Source organism: Pipistrellus hanaki (genome assembly GCF_964339955.1).
Source record: "Pipistrellus hanaki genome assembly, chromosome: 5".
Lineage (NCBI taxonomy): Eukaryota > Metazoa > Chordata > Mammalia > Chiroptera > Vespertilionidae > Pipistrellus > Pipistrellus hanaki.
In genome coordinates this window covers 19,370,272-19,387,627 of record NC_140507.1, presented here as the reverse complement: position 1 = coordinate 19,387,627, position 17,356 = coordinate 19,370,272, and the positions used below count along the sequence as shown (strand labels likewise).

Genomic DNA, 17,356 nt, shown 5'->3' with positions numbered 1-17,356 from the left:
TTTGACTCCACATTTTGGCTGCTTCTCTGTTTGTTTCTATGTATTAGGGAGGGCTGCTAGGTCTCCTGGAATTGGTAGAGTGGCCTTATGTAGTAGGTGTCCTGTAGGGCCCAGTGGCTCAGGGTGGAGGTGCCCGCACAAGGCCCAGCAGTGAAGCCAGGCAGACTGGTACTACTGTCGGGTCTTGGGTCTTTTATTGATAGATGTGGGGCATGCTGTCACCAGCTGCAGTTCGTTTGAGAGATTTTAGTAAAGTCTGAAGCCAGGACAAGTCTTTCATATGAAAAAGCTGTTTCAACCAGCTTGGGTGGGGCTGCAAATTGGATGGGGCGGGATCTCAAGGAGTCCCCAGGGCGGAGCAAACAATGTGGGCCATGTTGATGGAAACTCAGATATGGCTGCCAGTCAGCCCTATGACAGGCACAGTGACCCCCTGGAGCTGTGCCCCAGAACGCCTGCCCGGATGCCAGAAAATCCAGTTCCTTCCCTATGTGTCTGGGTCCCGCAGTGTTGGAACTTGGAAGAAGCCAGGAGCGTAAGTTTGCGCCTTTAACAGGAATACCTGGGATTCCAGCAGCCTCCATGTCCCTGAGCCCCAAACCCCGCTGGTTTTTACAGCCCTTAATTGCGGGGACTTCTCTTCCCTGCTCTGAAACCCTGGGCTGGGGGGCTGGTGTGGGGCTGGGACCCCTTGTTCCTTACAGGCAGCCTCCGCGGGAACAATCTCCCTCCCGATTACAAAAAAAAAACACACGTTGGTTCCAAGCCTCGGGCCCTGGTACCCATCTCAATGTGCTTTTTTCTTTACTTCTCTAGTTACAGGACTTCCATTCAGCAGCTTTCAGGCGGTTCTAAATGATGGTTGTTCTACATTTTAATTGTAATTCTTATGTGGTTGTGGGAGGTGGCCATCTTGGTTCTTTTCTAAATATCTTTACGCAAACCCTCAAGAAATTAAGCCTTCAGAAATGCATACATTTCTTAGAAACGCCTTTATGTTTTGAAATAACTTCAGAAGACACGCCTTTTGCTTCATGTTCAGTGCTATAGATACCTTGTGCTTACCATCAAACAGATTAAACAAATGAGCGGTCAGCTTTGCATACGAGAGTCACTGGCTTCCTGTTACCTGTCAGGGCCCACAGTGTAAGTCCACAGGTGTGGCTTCACTGAGTGTTTACTGTGCTCAGCGGGAGAGATCCTGTGAAAATCACGCCCAGCTGTTGGGGAAACACGCCTAAGTGTTGCATAAACAGAGATCGGGTGCTGGGGATGGGAGAAGGCACTGGGGTACCAGAAAGGCCAACCCGAAGCCTCGCGCCCTAAAGACAAGGCATTACATTTGCCTCAGCACCACCCCCTTACGTGCTCTGGGGCCAAGATGCCATGCTAGGCCCTGGGGATGCAGAGAGACCCACAGGGGGCCCATGGTCACTCAAAGAACAGAGCAAAAATACTGTCACACAATGTGCTCAGTGGGTGGCGGAAAGAAGCATGAGGTGCAAAGAAAAAAAAAAAAAGTAAGCCAAAGGTGAGAGCAGCCAGCTCAGCTCAGAGGGCTTCCAAGAGGTGACAGAGGGGCAGGGCCTTGCGGGGTGGATAGGAGCTCTCTGAGAGGAGGGAGAAGATAGTAGTCAGAGGTGCAGAGGGCTGTCCAGCAGGTGACCATAGGGAGCATTCATCTACCCATCCTAATGCAAGTATGTGTTCCAGGCCCTGGGGGAAGAAAGACCAGCACCATGGTTGGCAAACTCTTGAGCCATATGCGGCTCTTTGGCCCCTTGAGTGTGGCTCTTCCACAAAGTACCACAGCCTGGGTGAGTCTATTTTGAAGAAGTGGCGTTAGCCGAAACCTGTTTGGCTCAGTGGTAGAGCGTCGGTCTGCAGACTGAAAGGTCCCGGGTTCGATTCCGGTCAAGGGCATGTACATTGGTTGCGGGCACATCCCCGGTAGGGGGTGTGCAAGAGGCAGCTGGTCGATGTTTCTCTTTAGCTCTCTATCCCTCTCTCCTCCTCTCTGTAAAAAAATCAATAAAATATATTTAAAAAAAAAAAAGAAAAAAAAAGAAGTGGCATTAGAAGAAGTTTAAGTTTAAAAATTTTGGCTCTCAAAAGAAATTTCAGTCGTTGTGCTGTTGATATTCGGCTCTGTTGACTAATGAGTTTGCCGACCACTGGACCAGCATATTCACAGCTGGGAGGTGGGAGGAGCTCAGGGAGCAGGTGGGAGAGTGGGGAAGAGAAGACCCAAGAGTTGAGCAGGGGCAGACCCTCAGAGTGCAGGCAGTGGCAGGGGGTGTCTTCACGCTAAGAGCAACAGGAAGCGCTAGAGCAGAAGGATGACAGAGTCAGATCTGCATTGTACAGAGGCTTCCGTGTGGAGGGGACAGCCCACAGAGGAAGCCTTTGCAGGACATTTGCTTAACAGTAAGTGTTGTAGATACCTTATGCTGACCGGTCCAACAGATTAAGCAAATGAATGCTCAGCTTTGCATGTAAGAGTCACTGGCTTTCTATTACCTCTCCATGTTCACAGTTTAAGTCCACAGGTGTGGCTTCAGGAGAGCACTGGACATTTACTGTGCTTGGAGGGAGAGATGGTGTGAAAATCACTCCCAGCTGTTGGGAAAACATGCCTAAGTGTTTAATAGATAGAGATCTGGTGTGTGGGGGGTAGAGGGGGGTAGGGGATGGGGAGAAGGGAGACAGGAGAGGACAATGGGGTACCAGAAAAGCCAATCCAAACCCTTGTGCCCTAAAGACAAGGCATTACAAGGACAAGAGATGAAGGTGGTAATAAAAAGTAGTGTCTAGATAGGCAAGGCATTTGAGAAGTAAGCTCAGCGGGGCTTGGGGAGTGGATTAGACATGCAGAGTGAGGAAGAGGGAGGTGTCTGGGTGGAGAATTAGGGAGGACATGGTTATCCTGTAGAAGAGAGTAGGAGTATGTCATGAAGACACTGCATGCTGAGAAATTTGTACATATCCTCTTGGCAAATCTTCAAGAGCAGGGGATGGAGTTGAATGGGAGAACAGTATAAAATGCTATGCAGAACTTTGGAATCAGACATAATTAGATCCTTGGTCTTCTTACTTGCTGCACCCAGAGCAAATGACTTAATGTGTTTGAATCTCCATTTGCTCATTTGTAAAGTGAGATCATCCCTAGCTGGTTTGGCTCAGTGAATAGAGTGTCCGCCTGTGGACTGGAGGGTCCCAGGTTTGATTCTGGTCAAGGGTACACACCTGGGTTGCAGACTCAATCCACAGTAGGGGCAGCCAACCAATGATTCTCTCTCGTCATTGATGTTTTCACCTCTCCCTCTCTATTCCTCTCTGAAATCTATCTATCTATCTATCTATCTATATATATATATATATATATAAATAATATTTTATATATATAAATAATATTTATATATATTATATATTTATATATATTTATATATATTTATATATATTTATATATAAAATATTATATATATAATATTTTATATATATATAAATAATATTTTATATATATATAATTTTTAAAGCCTGGCTGACATGGCTCAGTGGTTGAGCATTGACCTATGAACCAGGAGATCACGGGCTTGATCCCAGGTCAGGGCACATGCCAGGCTGGAAACCCAGTAAGGGACAGCCAATCAATGATTCCCTCGTCACTGATGTTTCTATCTTTCTCTCCCTCTCCCTTCCTCTTTGAAACCAATAAAAAATATATTTAAAATAACGAAATAAATAAAATGAGATAATCATATTAGATTGGATCACGAAATTCAGATTTTTGTGGATTAAAAACAGTAAAAAGTCAGCAATTTCATAAATCCGTCCTAAGATGATTTTGCTAATGCACGCATTTTCCTCATCTTCATTATCATTGCCTTCATCGCATTAAGCATTTGTTCGGGGTTGCCAGGGGAGTCGGGCTGCCTGGCTGAGCCAAACTGAGCTCCTGCTCACCTGGCCCATCCCCAGAACAAATGTCTCTTCCACACAGCAGTGCAGCTCAGTGGCCCTTCTCCCTGACGCTGAAAATATCCCAGCCAACCTGGACGGGCACCCAGGCACGCCCTGGCATTACACCTGGCCTGGCGGATGTGGCCTGCGGGGAGGGAAGGTCTGAGGGAGCCTGAGAAAGCTGTGGGTATGCAGGAGACCGGTGGAGGAACTTGGGGTCCAGTCCTTGGTTCTCCACTAGTGCCCCTGTGACAGTTGGTAAGTGGCCTTGTCTCTCTGGGCCTGACATTCCTTATTTGAAAAACATTCGACCAGGAGCTGGCCACTTTTCTGTAAAGGGCCAGATAGTCAGTATTTTAGGTTTTGTAGACCCCAGTGATCTTGACAGCAGCTACTCAACCACATCGTGATGTGATGTGAAAGCAGCCACAAGGTCAGGGCCACTCATCTGTTAGGCTCAGGGCCTAGGGCCCAGTGAGAATGGTGCGTTTAGGGGCCAGTGATAACGTTTAATTTTAATTTCTTTTAAAATTAGAAGAAAAAAAGAGATAATGATGAATATATAATAGTGAATTTAGCCTGGATTACATTTGTTTTTATATCAACACAATCAGAAAATATAAAAATTTTAATTAATTTATTTATTTATCTTAATGGAGAAAAAATCTATGAAGGTAAAGCACCCAGGGCCCACAAAAACGCATAATGCAGCCCTCCATAAAATAATAAATTTTTCTATTTATGGGTACTGAAATTTAAATTTCTTCTAAGTTTCATTTGTCAGGAAATATTCTTCTTCTGTTGATTTTTTTACCCTCAACCATTAAGAAATGTAATAGCCATTCTTTTCTTTTTTTAAATATATTTTTATTGATTTCAGAGAGGGAGGAAGGAAGAATGAGAGAGAGAGAGAGAAACATCAATAATGAGAGAGAATCATTGACTGGCTGCCTCCCGCACGCCTCCAACTGGAGATAGAGCCCGCAACCCGGGCAAGGGCCCTTGACCAGAATTGAACCCGAGACCCTTCAGTCTGCAGGCTGATGCTCTATCCACCCAGCTAAACTGGCTAAGGCATGTAATTAGCCATTCTTAGTTCATAAGCTGTACAAAGTCAGCTAGATCTTCATAGCCCAGCACTAGAGACTCTCTAAGCCCTTTCAACTCAAGGTTTAGTCAAGAGTAGAAATCCAGAATTAAGTGGCAATACGTGTAAAGGGTTTTATGAAGAATAGGAAGTAAGCCCTGCCCCCGTCAAGAGTTATTTTAGAATCTTGGCCCCAGAGTAAACAAATGAGGAGGTAATCTAAGAAATAGCTGTGTGAGAGTCTAGTAAAGTCAACAGGCCTAGGATGTGTCAAGGGGTTAGGTCTAGACCTCCAACTGGAAGAAGCTCACTGACATAGCCAAGAAAATCAAAGTACAGGACAGGGGTAATGGTTTTTCCCTCACAACAACCAATTCCAACACCAATTGGGTGTCCTACCCTTACCAGGGATTGAGCCCACAACCTGGGCATCTGTCCTGATCAGGAACCAAACTGGTGACCTCTTGGTGCATGGAATGACATTCATCCAACTGAGCCACTCTGGCCAGGGCTATCCTAATTTTTTATATATGTGTGTGCATACATGTGTATACATATATGCATATAAGTCTATATATATGTATGCATGTATGTCTATATATATGTATATATATATCAATGAAAATCTTTTGAGCATGTATATGTATAATATATATTAAAAGTCTTTCATTGATCTCCTTTTCATATTTATCTGCAACCAAATATATCCATTAATTTACATAAAGATTTTTTTCTTTAACCATAGGCCTCCAAGTGTTGAAATTTTTTCTTTTGCATTAAGTTATTTATTACTTTCACACAATTAACCAACACAATAAAATATACATATTGCCTATTTTTAGAAATAATTACCAAACACTCCAAGTTAATATTTTTGGAAATTTATCTCTTACTGAGACAGGATGGGACAATTTTTTAACAAACCAGTTAATGAATGAATATTTCTTATTGTTAGGCTGAGATAGGATTTAACAGCTATTTTATGCCATTTTAAAAATATTTTATTGATTTTTTTACAGAGAGGAAGGGTGAGGGATAGAGAGTTAGAAACATCAATGAGAGAGAAACATTGATCAACTGCCTCCTACTGGGGATGTGCCTGCAACCAAGGTACATGCTCTTGACCGGAATTGAACCTGGGATCTTTCAGTCTACAGGCCGACACTCTTTCCACTGAGCCAAACCTGTTAGGGCCCATTTTTCAATTTGTATAGATGCAGGTAATTAGAAACCTTGGGAATGGATGGGGTTTTGTTAAAACACTGTCACCCAATTCTTTGAATTCTTCCAAATTAATGGTTAACAATCATACTGTAATCATTATTCTGAATAGTCAATCAGTTGATGACTCAGCGACAGTCTCCTTCACTTTTGTTTAAAGCTAACATTACGATCATTCACTTCCTCAATTTCTGGGAAGTGTGCCATAAAGATTGACTGAGACTCATCACATGACTGTGACTTACACCCCTGACAGTTTCTCTGCAGCTCTTCAGTAATCCAAGATACTCAGACTGGGTTAAGTCTACGAAAATATTATAAGTTATGGCTCCCAGTGTTAAATTTTTTATAAAGTGCTTGTATTGAATAACAATTTTTAACTACTTCATCAAAACTTTGAAGCTACAAATATTTTTTTAAATAATTTTTTTATTGATTATGAGAGGAAGGGAAAGAGAGAGAGAGATAGAAACATCAATGATTAGAGAGAATCATTGGTCAGCTGCTTCCTGCAAAACCCATACTGGAGATCAAGCCCACTCCCTGGACCAGTGCCCTGACTGGGAATTGAACGATGACCTCCTGGTTCATAGGTCTACACTCAACCGCTGAACCACCACAGCCAAGCTGAAGCTGCATATTTAACTCATTTAATTTGTGGAAATGTTTGCTCAGATTTGACTCATTTAATTGTGGGATAAACATAATTGGAAATGCCAGTCTTTCACTGTCAGTGAAAGCAGGCGAATCAGGCTTGTTTCTGTCAGAAAGAATCTGATTTTATTTTTCAACTCAAATAAGCATGTCAGAATGTATCTTGATCATACCCACCTTATCTTTTCATTCTTAATTTTAAGAAAGGTCCAAGTAGATAGATGTGCAGGGAGACCAGATAGATAGGTAGATAGATAAATAGGTAGGTAGACAGATAATAGTGATGTGAATGAAATCAAGTGCAGTGACCTTCAGTACTTATTATTGGGGCATCTTTGTCCCGATATCGGCGGCCGTCCCTGACAGTGGTACCTTCACTGAAGGAAGGAAGCTTGTAAAATGTCTCAGCACCTGCTGCCCCGCTGTTCAATCCACATTCTCTTTTGCCAATGCCTGTTTTGCTTTTAACACAAAAATATATGTAAGTCAGGGAAGGCCTGAAGCCCTTCCTTGGGTTTATAATGCCTTGATTGCGAGTTTTTCAAATAGTGCCCCTGTTTGATGGCACAGAGGTCTTTGCTCCGTAGGAAGATTCGAGAAAGGGCAAGTTTGCCTTTATTTTGTAAAGTGGGAGAGGAGTGAGGGAACTGACAATATCTCACCCCCTGTGCTTTCTTAGGAAGAAACACTGATTCCTGCGAGGCCAACCACCGCGCTACACATCTCGCAAGCCTTTGGATTGGGGAGGTAGCGGGAGGGGGTTGTGTGCCTCAGTCTGAAGAAGTCCACTAACACTACTTGGGCTTTTTCAGTGGTTGAAGTCTGGCCTTTTCCTTTTTGAAAAAATTGTATTTTGGAAATGCTTCCTATCATTTTCTTTTCTTTTCTTTTCTCTTCTCTTCTCTTCTCTTCTCTTCTCTTCTCTTCTCTTCTCTTCTCTTCTCTTCTCTTCTCTTCTTCTTCTCTTCTCTTCTCTCTCTCTCTCTCTCTCTCTCTCTCTCTCTCTCTCTCTCTCTCTCTCTTTTTGTAAAGGCTGTATGGCATTCCATTGTGTGAAAAGTAGCATAGGTATTTGCAAAAAATTAGCAAACAGAAATTTCATTTAAAATGTAGTGGGGCCCTGAGCAGTAGTTAGAGCACCTACCTGTGCACCAAAGGGTCACAGGTTCCATTTCCCGTCAAGGGCACATACCTGGGTTGCAGGTTCAATCCCTAGTCCTGGTCTTGGGGCACATGCAGAAGGCAACCAATACATGTCTCTCTCTCTCTCTCTCTCTCTCTCTCTCTCTCTCTCTCTCTCTCTCTCTCTCTCTCTCCCTCCCCCCCTCCCTTTCTCCCGCCCTCCACTTCTACTTTCTCTAAAAATCAATGGGAAAATATATCCTCAGGTGAAGATCAACAAAACAAACAATAAAAATGTACTAGGGAGGCCAGAAGGAGGAGCTCTCATGCCCTACATAGACCTCAAAGCATAACAGGGAGCTCTCTGTTTATGGTAGTCCTCCCGACTTCCTCTTCCCCTCTATAAAATACACTGAGTGGCCAGATTATTATGATATCTGAATGCATAATAATCTGGCCACTCAGTGTGTGTGTGTGTGTGTGTGTGTGTGTGTGTGTGTGTGTGTGTGTTTCTAATATATATTTAGAGACCAGGTGCATGAATTCGTGTACAAGTGGGGTCCAGCCAGCCTGGCCAGGGGGAGGGGACATGGGCAGTTGGCCAGCCTGCCTGCTGGTTGAACTCCTGGTGGAGGGGACAATTTACATATTAGCCTTTTATTATAAAGGATATACACTGAGTGGCCACATTATTATGCATTCAGAGATCATAATAATCTGGCCACTCAGTATAGTTTCCTCTTTGTTTCAGCAGACTTGTATGCCATGGTTGCTTGTTCTGTATTGCAATTCTTTGTTATTCCTGAGTCAACCTATTTGCTGGCAAAATATCTAGCTGACTTCTTGTGGCCCTACATGCATATTTATTGATAAGTTGCTTTCCATCTTTTTTGTGTGTGATTACAAATAATGCTGCAATGAACAACTTTGTACATACTCCATGGCACACAGGTGGGAGGATAAGCACAGGGTAAATCCTAGGTGTGGATTGCAGGGTCTAAGAGTATTTACAATCATCGGGGGTGTTGCCCACAGTAAAGGCTGTGCCCGTGTGTATTCTTAGCAGTGAGTGAGATTGCCTGTTGCCACTCTCTCGGCCCAGCCACCATGTGCTACCAAATGGTTTAATCTTTGCCAGGAGGAGTGTAAATGATAATTATATCTCAGGGTAATTTGATTTTGCATTTCTCTTCATATGAGTAGTCTTCTTTTCACATGTTTACACCCCTTTGTAATTCTTTTCTGGGAAATAACTGTTCATGCCTTTTGCTCAGTTTTGTATTGGATTAGTCTTTTTCTTGGATTGTATTGACACTCTATTTACTAAGAAATTAGATCTCTCTTTTTCTCAATCTTTTTCTCAGAAGTGCTGCAGATATTCTTCCCCAGGTTGTCGCTTGCATTCTGACTTCAGCTCTGCATTCCTGTGTGTGTTGTGTAGAATTCCCTAATTTTTAGGTAGTCACATTTACAAGTCAACTTATGATTTTCGAATTTTATGTCTCACTTAGAAACACTTACTCTGAAATTATTCTTTTTAATTCTATCAATTATCCCCCAAAACGAAGTAGACATTTCCCTTGAGATGACCTTACATGAATACTGAATTGAGGAGCATAGACAACATTTAGTGTAAAGTCCCCCTACCCAAAAACAGGGTGTTCTTTCCACTTGTTTGCTTCTCGCTGTGCCATTTTGAAATGTCAGGTGAGGCTGCTCCCTGGTCGGAGGTCGGAATGTGCCCCTTGCTCAGTGGGAGCAGGTCCCATAGCTCCCAAGGCTCAGGGGACCCTTGTGGAGGCCCGATGGGACAACTGCAGGGCTGAGGGAATGACAAATTGCCACTTGTCCCCTCTTCCCTGCGCCTGTCTCAGGGGCTGCCCCTTCTCTGTTGCAGAGGTTGCTACATTTGTGACTTAATCAAGCCTCATCTCCACAGAAGCATCTGGAGATAAACAATCAGCCTGACACTTCCTTGGGAAGGCCTGGTCTCTGCTGACCATCAGCACCCAGGACCCATCACGGGGGAGCCAGGGGACTTGGGCCACATATTCACAAAGAGCCTTTCATTGGTGCTTCTCGCCCCGTCATCCATGGAGGTGACTCATGGGAACACATTGAGAGACATGAAAGAAGGTATTTACAGGAAACTTCTATTTGAGTCCCATTACCAGCCCTCCTGCTAACAAGGCCACGATACATTCTATATAAATCAGGTGACTCGTTTATGAATAGCGCAGCTAGACTGCAGGACGATGCCATATAGAAAGGAATACTAAAATGAAGCCACATGTTTTGAGTGACATATGGTTATCACTCAAATCATAATTAGCACAATGCTCTGTTTTGTTATTAAAAAATGTTAAAGTTATAATTTTATCACCAATTCCAAATTATATGAAAGAAACACTTTGAATATTATACTTTTTTTATACAGAGAAATAAAATAACACTGTATTGTTTTGAATTTTAGTGCCAAAAAAAAAAAAGATTAATTATATGCCACGATTTCTTCAATTCTGGTTTGGAATAACCTCATTTTCCCCCCAGATGCTGAAGGCCTCCAAAATGGACAGTGCCCCAGGGGTCTTCTGAGGGCAGCAAGGCCTGTTACTTCAGTAGCTCATCTTATGACCCGGGGATAAGAGGATCAGGGTTTAAGCCCCAACTCAACTCACATAACGATTTCCTTCCGCGTCTGTTCCAGCATCATGTACTGAGTCCACTCCTGTTGCGTTTCAAATGTCTTCGATTGATCCACGATCTTTTGGAACATGGTCCTCTTTCTATAAAACACACCGATTTGTTAATGGAGCAAATCATAAAATAAGACATGCCTGGGCTTCTTATCGGCTGTTTCAGAAAGGGCCTTCTCAAAGTAACATGATTAACAAAACAATGTTAAAAGAACCAGGGCCTGGGAGTGAAGACCTAGGTTTCCAATCCAGACTCTGTCAGGCTTGTTTGTTATCTGATCTTAGCAAATCTCTTTCCCTGGATCTCAGTTTTCCATCTGTACAATGGGAGCGATAGTACCTAACTCATGGAGCTGTGGTGAGAAGTAGTGGTCCATAGCACAAGGGTTGTGCCTGGCACACGGTACATATGAATCGCTTGGAGCTATGGTGTTTCTTATTGTGATAATCATTGCTATTGCTATTCTTATTCTTAAAATGAGAAGAAATACTAACTTGAAATACAGGGCGAGGTCTGTGGCAATGATGGCTATGTCCATCATGTGGATTGCATGTTCGTGCTGCCTGCGATTGAGGTTTTGGAAGATGTTTAAGCCCTAAGGAGAAAATCAGAGGAAAGGTGTGAGAAGTGATGCTAGTGGTAAAGTCACCCAACTACTGATGGTCACCCCGGATGATGGGAGAGGCAGCCCCGGCCAATGGGAAGAGCTCTGCCTGGCCACACGCAGCTTCATGGGAGGTGGGAGCTCCTGTGCAGAGGGCCCTCCTCCTACCTCATCTCGCAGCAATGTTTTTCCAAACTCCAAGTGGTGTCTTTCCAAGATGGAGGAGCCATGGAGCTTGGCCAGTGGGTTCTGAGACCTGAATGGCAAAGAAAGAGGCACACAGAGAATCAACATGGAATGGTGGAGATGAAGGTTAAAGACGTCACCCAGTCCTGCCACCTCCTGATTCTACAGGCAGAGAGGCTAAGCCCAGAATAAGAGGAGTTTGTCAGACAGAGTGGGAGCTGGGGCTAGACATCAGGTCTCCTGGTCCTTGCTTTAGCAGATTCTGCATGTTTTTTCTCACCCTCATTTAATAAATATTCATTCAGCATTTACTATGGGTCAAGCAGTGACCTCAGTACTTAGCTTCTCACAAGATAAGATGTAACCACAATCTCTGGCTGTGGAGCAGCGTGCAAGTATTGAGAAATCTCAGAGGAGCATGTTCTGGTGCTTGTTAATGACTTAGAGGTTATGGGCGTTAGGCAGAGCCTCAGTTCCTCCTCTGTAATATGGGTATAACATTCATGCTCTGCCCAGCCCACAAGTTGGTCATGAGGTTCCACCAAGATCATGGTTCAAGGACTATGCTTCAGAGTCTATCTGGAATATAAGCTCTGAGAAGACAGGGACTGTGTCTGTTTTGTTCAGCATGTACCTCCTTTGCCTAGCTTAGGGCCTATGACATGTATTAGGAGCATTATTAATATAATACAAGGTGGGTGAATGGTTATCAGTTACTAACCTCTTGGCTTAAATTAGTTCAGTAGATAGGAAGGGAAGAAAGACAGTGAGGGAGTTTAATGTATTAGTTTCCTGTTGCTGCTATAACAAATGATGACAAACTCAGTGGCTTTAAACTAAAAATATATCATCTACAGCTCTACAGTTCAGAGTCTAAAATGGGTCTGCAGACTGCCTTTCTTCTTGGAGACTCCAGGGGAGAACTTATTTCCTTGCTTTTTCTAGCTTCTAAAGGCCACCTATATTCCTTGGATTTTGTAGCTTATCTCCCACTTTCAAAGCCTGCAGTGGTAGTATCTTCTCTCCTCTCTCACTTTTCTCCTCCCTCTTATAAAGACCCTTCTGATTACATGGGACCCACTCAGATGATCCAGGATAATCCCTATATTTCAAGATCCTTCACTTCATCATGGCTTTGAAGTCCCTTTTGAATTTAGGGCAACATATTCCCAGGCTCCAGGCATTTGGGTGTGGAAATTTGGGTTGGGGATCGTTTATTCGGTTTGTTGCAGGAGTTTACCCAGACCCAAAGGGCAGGAGGAAGTGGGGAGGTGTGGACAGCGGGACTTACCCCCTAGCCAGTGAGTCTGTCTAGGAGCTGTTCAGACTTGGGGCATGAATCGTGGAGTGGGGGTAGGGATAGGGGCTGGGAAGGGCTGACTCACTTCATCTGGTAGAGGTTGTTGGTGCCTCTATGGTCAATGTCATGGCAGAAGGCAGCGGTGACCATGGCCAAGGCCTCCAGGTCTGTGAAGTATCGTTTCAGCTTTCCAGTCTGGAAGGGCAATCAGAGGTGCCACTCACTCCTGTCTTATAAGATTGGAAGCAGGGCTAAAGGGCAAGCGGAGGGCCTCAGGCTTGGAAACATCCCTGTGGCTGCAGGGAGACCAGATGTTTGCCAGAGATGTAAGATTTTCCATGCTGGAACTGGAACTGTCCCAAGCAAATAGGGGTGGCTGGTCACCCTCCCTACTCCTGAGCGACCTTTGCTGGTCCCATCTCTCTCTGGGCCTCAGTATCCCAATCTGCACACTGGAGGTGAAGGGCATTGGGCAAATGATTGATGAGAAACTTGCAGCCTCGAGGTTGTAGGATTCGGAGGGTTTTTGAACATGGCCAGACTGATAAAGCTGGCCATCCGAACCTGGTCTACCGGTTCAAGCACAGCCCACAGGAATCTTCCCATGAGTCTCCCTCAAATACTTAATTTCTTGTTGAGTGTCAGAGCAGAAAGTGGGGAAGAACCTGGAGAGGTGATGCTGATTCTGTGACTCTAAAAAAATAAGTCTAAGCTGTGTCTCTGTCACTTTATTTGGTGACAGGGCCAGAATTCCTGCCTCCAGGCTCCAGTGCCTACTCTGACCAGAGAAAGGAATGAGAATAAGGAAGCTGGGGCAGAGATTTGCATCATAATCTGCATGGGAAAGCACTTAAATGAAATATAAAGCACTCTGAATCCTCTGAGTCATAAATGAGGAACACCAGCACACATTAGCCACCCAAAGACATTGTAGCATTGTCTGTAAGGGGGAAAGCTCAAAAAAGCCCATGTCCAACACTAGTGCTGAGTAAAAAAAAAAAAAAAAAGATATATTTAAACAATACAGGATTCTCTGTAGCCATTCAATTATATCATGAATAAGCCTTGAAAATAGTATGCTGAGCAAAATAAACCTGATTCTACTCAAATTCATAAAGATGGAAAGTAGAATAGTGGTCACCAGGAGCTCAGGACTGTGGGGAAAGGGGAGCTGTGTGGGATGTGAAAACGTTCTAGAGATGGATAGTAATGATGACTGTACAACATTGTGAATGTACTTAATGCCACTAAATAGAGTGCCTAAAAATGATTAAAATTTCCCATTATATATATTTTGCCATAATAAAAATATATAAAGAGTGTGATTGGTATAATTATCTATTTTCAAACAAAAAATAATATTATAGAATAATAGTATTTAATCTATATATATGAAAGCCTAAGTGACAGAATGACCAAACAACCAGTTGCTATGATATACACTGACCACCAGAGAGCACACACTCAACACATGAGCTGCCCCCTGGTGGTCAGTGCGCTTCCACAACCAACCTCCCATGGCCAGCCAACCTCCCGCAGTTCCTCCCCCTAGCAAGCCAACCTCCCACAGTTCCTCCCCCCAACCGGCAAATCTCTCGCACCCCCCTACCCTCCCCACCCCAATCAGCCCCAATTGCTGGCCAGGCTGAGGGGCCCCACCCGTGCATGAATTCGTGCACCAGGCCTCTAGTTGATTATAAACAAAACTAGAGGCCTAGTGGACAGATTCCTGCACGGGTGGGGCCCCTTAGCCTGGCTTGTGGGGATCAGGTGAAACCATTGTGAGAGGGCAGGCCAGCCGAGGGACCCCACCAGGCTCCAGGGCATGTCTGGCCATCTTGCCCAGTCCTGATCGGCCAGACCCAAGCAGCAAGCTAGCCTACCAGTTGAAGCATCTTCCCCCTGGGGGTCAGTATGCATCATAGTGACTGGTTGAATAGTCGGAGGGACAATTAGCATATTAGGCTTTTATATATATGGATAAGGTTTGTGTGTGTGTGTGTGTGTGTGTGTGCGCGCGCGTGCATACAAATAAGTTTTGAAGCTTCCAGTAGAAAATTTGGATGGTGCTATGTCAGGATTATCTCCAAATAACTGGACTGGGGCTATAATCTTGGAATTCATTTATGCTGAGCATGTACTCTTTTGCATAATCTTAAAAAGCAATAAATAGAAGTAGACAACAACACTGCTGCTGCTGTGTGGAACTTCAAAAGGTTGGCCATGTCCATACCACCAGCAAGGAGAACATGGTCTGCCCCACGTTGAAGCCGTGCCGCCAGTTGTGGTAGGTGATCCTGCGGTAGCCCTTGCTCAGGGAGTACATGAACCGCACCAGCGCCTGTGAACACACACACATCAGCGAGGCAGCGAGGACCGCCCCTCCCCCACTGCCCTGGTGCCCCGCCTGCTGCCCCAGGAGGTGGGAACTAGTCATTGATGGATAATGCTGTGCGAGCCCTTTGCAACAGCTAAGCCCTATGGGAATGGACGTTATGAAATCAGGTGGATAGAAGTCACTCCGTTTATTTCCACTAGTTGGGTTTCATCGGTGATTCCCAAACTATGCCCCAGATTGCTGCTGGCCTGGGAGAAGTTAACAAGAATTTTGCAGGGAAGGAAAACAAAGGAGGACTTTAAATCAGTGGCTTTCAAACTTACTAGAATCACCCAGAGAGATTGTTAAAACGCAAGTTCTGATTCGCTAGAGCTGGAAGAGAGAGATTGCCTTTCTGATACATTCTCAGGCTGTGCTGATGTGCTTGCGGTAATACTTTGAATCCAACGAATTTGGAAAATTCTGCACACAATACACTCCCACCTTCACTTTTTCTGTCCATCTTCATGCCCTTCTTTTACAACAGGAATTCTGCAGCGGGAAAGTCCTTCTTAAATGGATTTAACCCATGTTGCCCACTCTCATTGGACTACAGGACCTTTTTTTTTTTTCTGCATCCCATGAACTCACAGCCTTCAGAACTCAGTGCCTGATAACCCACCTCAAGTAGCCAATGCACCCCAAATGCAGAGGAACTGTGTGTTTCATTTTGGATAAATGACTCGTCTGTAAAGTATTAGCAACATGGCTAATACTTTAAATCCCAAAAGCTAACGGTGTACGCTTTTTAAGTATAGATTAAGTTTACATTTCCAGACTGAGTTTTCAAAGCAAGGAAGCAAGAAAAAGGGAAATCAAAGAGATTTCACCTTACCTCTTGTGGAATATGAAATTTATCTACCACTTTGAGCTCATAATACATCTGTATCCCACATTTCACCAGCTCCAGTTCTGTCAGGGGCAGGTCACTGAAGTGGAATTTATTAATTTCATATTTCTCTGCATCTGGCAGCTCTTCTTGCTATGGAAGGAATAGAGTCAAGTGATTGGGACAAATCAAGTGTTCCTGTGTCTTTCCCTGTCTCCCCCCAGGCCTGTCCCAGTCCCAGGTCTACTGGGAGGATAAGAGCAGAGTCACAAGGGTCACTTTTAGCAAACCTTCTCCCCCCCTTTCCTCCCCCCCCCCCAATCACTCCCACCCTGGCACACTCAGAAGACACCTTGTGCTGGTTAAGTCAGGGCCAGTGCTCACCAGGATCTCAGCCAGCTCCTCTTCCTCACATTCCCATGGCTCTTTCCCATACACCTCTCTGGTTTTCTGTCCAAAATAGCAGAGAGAAAAAAATAGGTTACTGCATCTAAGGTCTAAATATGCCTCCACTTTTACATTTTCATTTTTCTCCTTCCTCTGAAGTCCTTGCAAGAGGACCACCAACTCAGAGAGGCTGCTGGTTTGGGGGAAGTTCTTAAAAAAATAATTAAAAAAAAAAATATATATATATATATATATATATATATATATATATATATATATATATATATATATATATTTTTTTTTTTTTTTTCCAGAGAGGAAGTGGGGGAGAGAGAGAAACATCAATGATGATAGAGCATCATTGATCGGCTGCCTTCTGCATGCCCCGTACTGAGGATTGATCTTGCAACCCAGGCATGTGCCCTTGACCAGAATCAAACCTGGGACCTTTCAGTCTGCAGGTCAATGCTCTATCCACTGAGCCAAACCTGCTAGGTCAAGACTGCTGTTTAACATTATGGATAAGCAAATTCAGAGTAGTGGGCTTTGGAGCTGGCATCCAAATTTGAGCTCTGCTACTTACTAACAGTGTTACTGAATGACTCTGATCCTCCATTTCCTCATCTGTAAAATGGAGTCAAAGTACTAACTGGCCTGGCTGGCGTGGTTGGGTGGTTGAGTGTTGACCTATGAACCAGGAGGTCACCATTTGATACCAGTCTAGGGCACATGCCTGGGTTGGGGGCTCAATCCTCAGTGTGGGGCATGCAAGAGGCAGCTGGTCAATGATTCTGTTATCATTGATGTTTCTATATTCCTCTCCCTTCTTCTCTAAAATCGATAAAAATATTTTTAAAATATTTTTTTAATACTTGAAAGTAAATTGAAGTGACCCAGCAAGGGACAGCTGTCCCCAGTCCTCACAGCAGCCA

General features: G+C 44.1%; 1 protein-coding gene across 6 annotated transcripts in view; it reads right to left on the bottom strand.

Moving 5' to 3' along the window:
- PDE6A (phosphodiesterase 6A) overlaps positions 1–17,356 on the bottom strand; it is a 48,688-nt gene that overhangs the window by 8,022 nt on the left and 23,310 nt on the right. For all 6 annotated transcript variants that reach the window (XM_084884208.1, XM_084884205.1, XM_084884206.1 and 3 more), the window contains 7 exons: positions 16,422–16,487; positions 16,044–16,190; positions 15,065–15,172; positions 12,917–13,026; positions 11,514–11,601; positions 11,236–11,336; positions 10,723–10,830 (listed from right to left, as the gene is read on the bottom strand). In XM_084884208.1, coding sequence (XP_084740334.1) covers positions 10,723–10,830; positions 11,236–11,336; positions 11,514–11,601; positions 12,917–13,026; positions 15,065–15,172; positions 16,044–16,190; positions 16,422–16,487 — 728 coding nt within the window. The remainder of the gene's footprint in view (positions 1–10,722; positions 10,831–11,235; positions 11,337–11,513; positions 11,602–12,916; positions 13,027–15,064; positions 15,173–16,043; positions 16,191–16,421; positions 16,488–17,356) is intronic.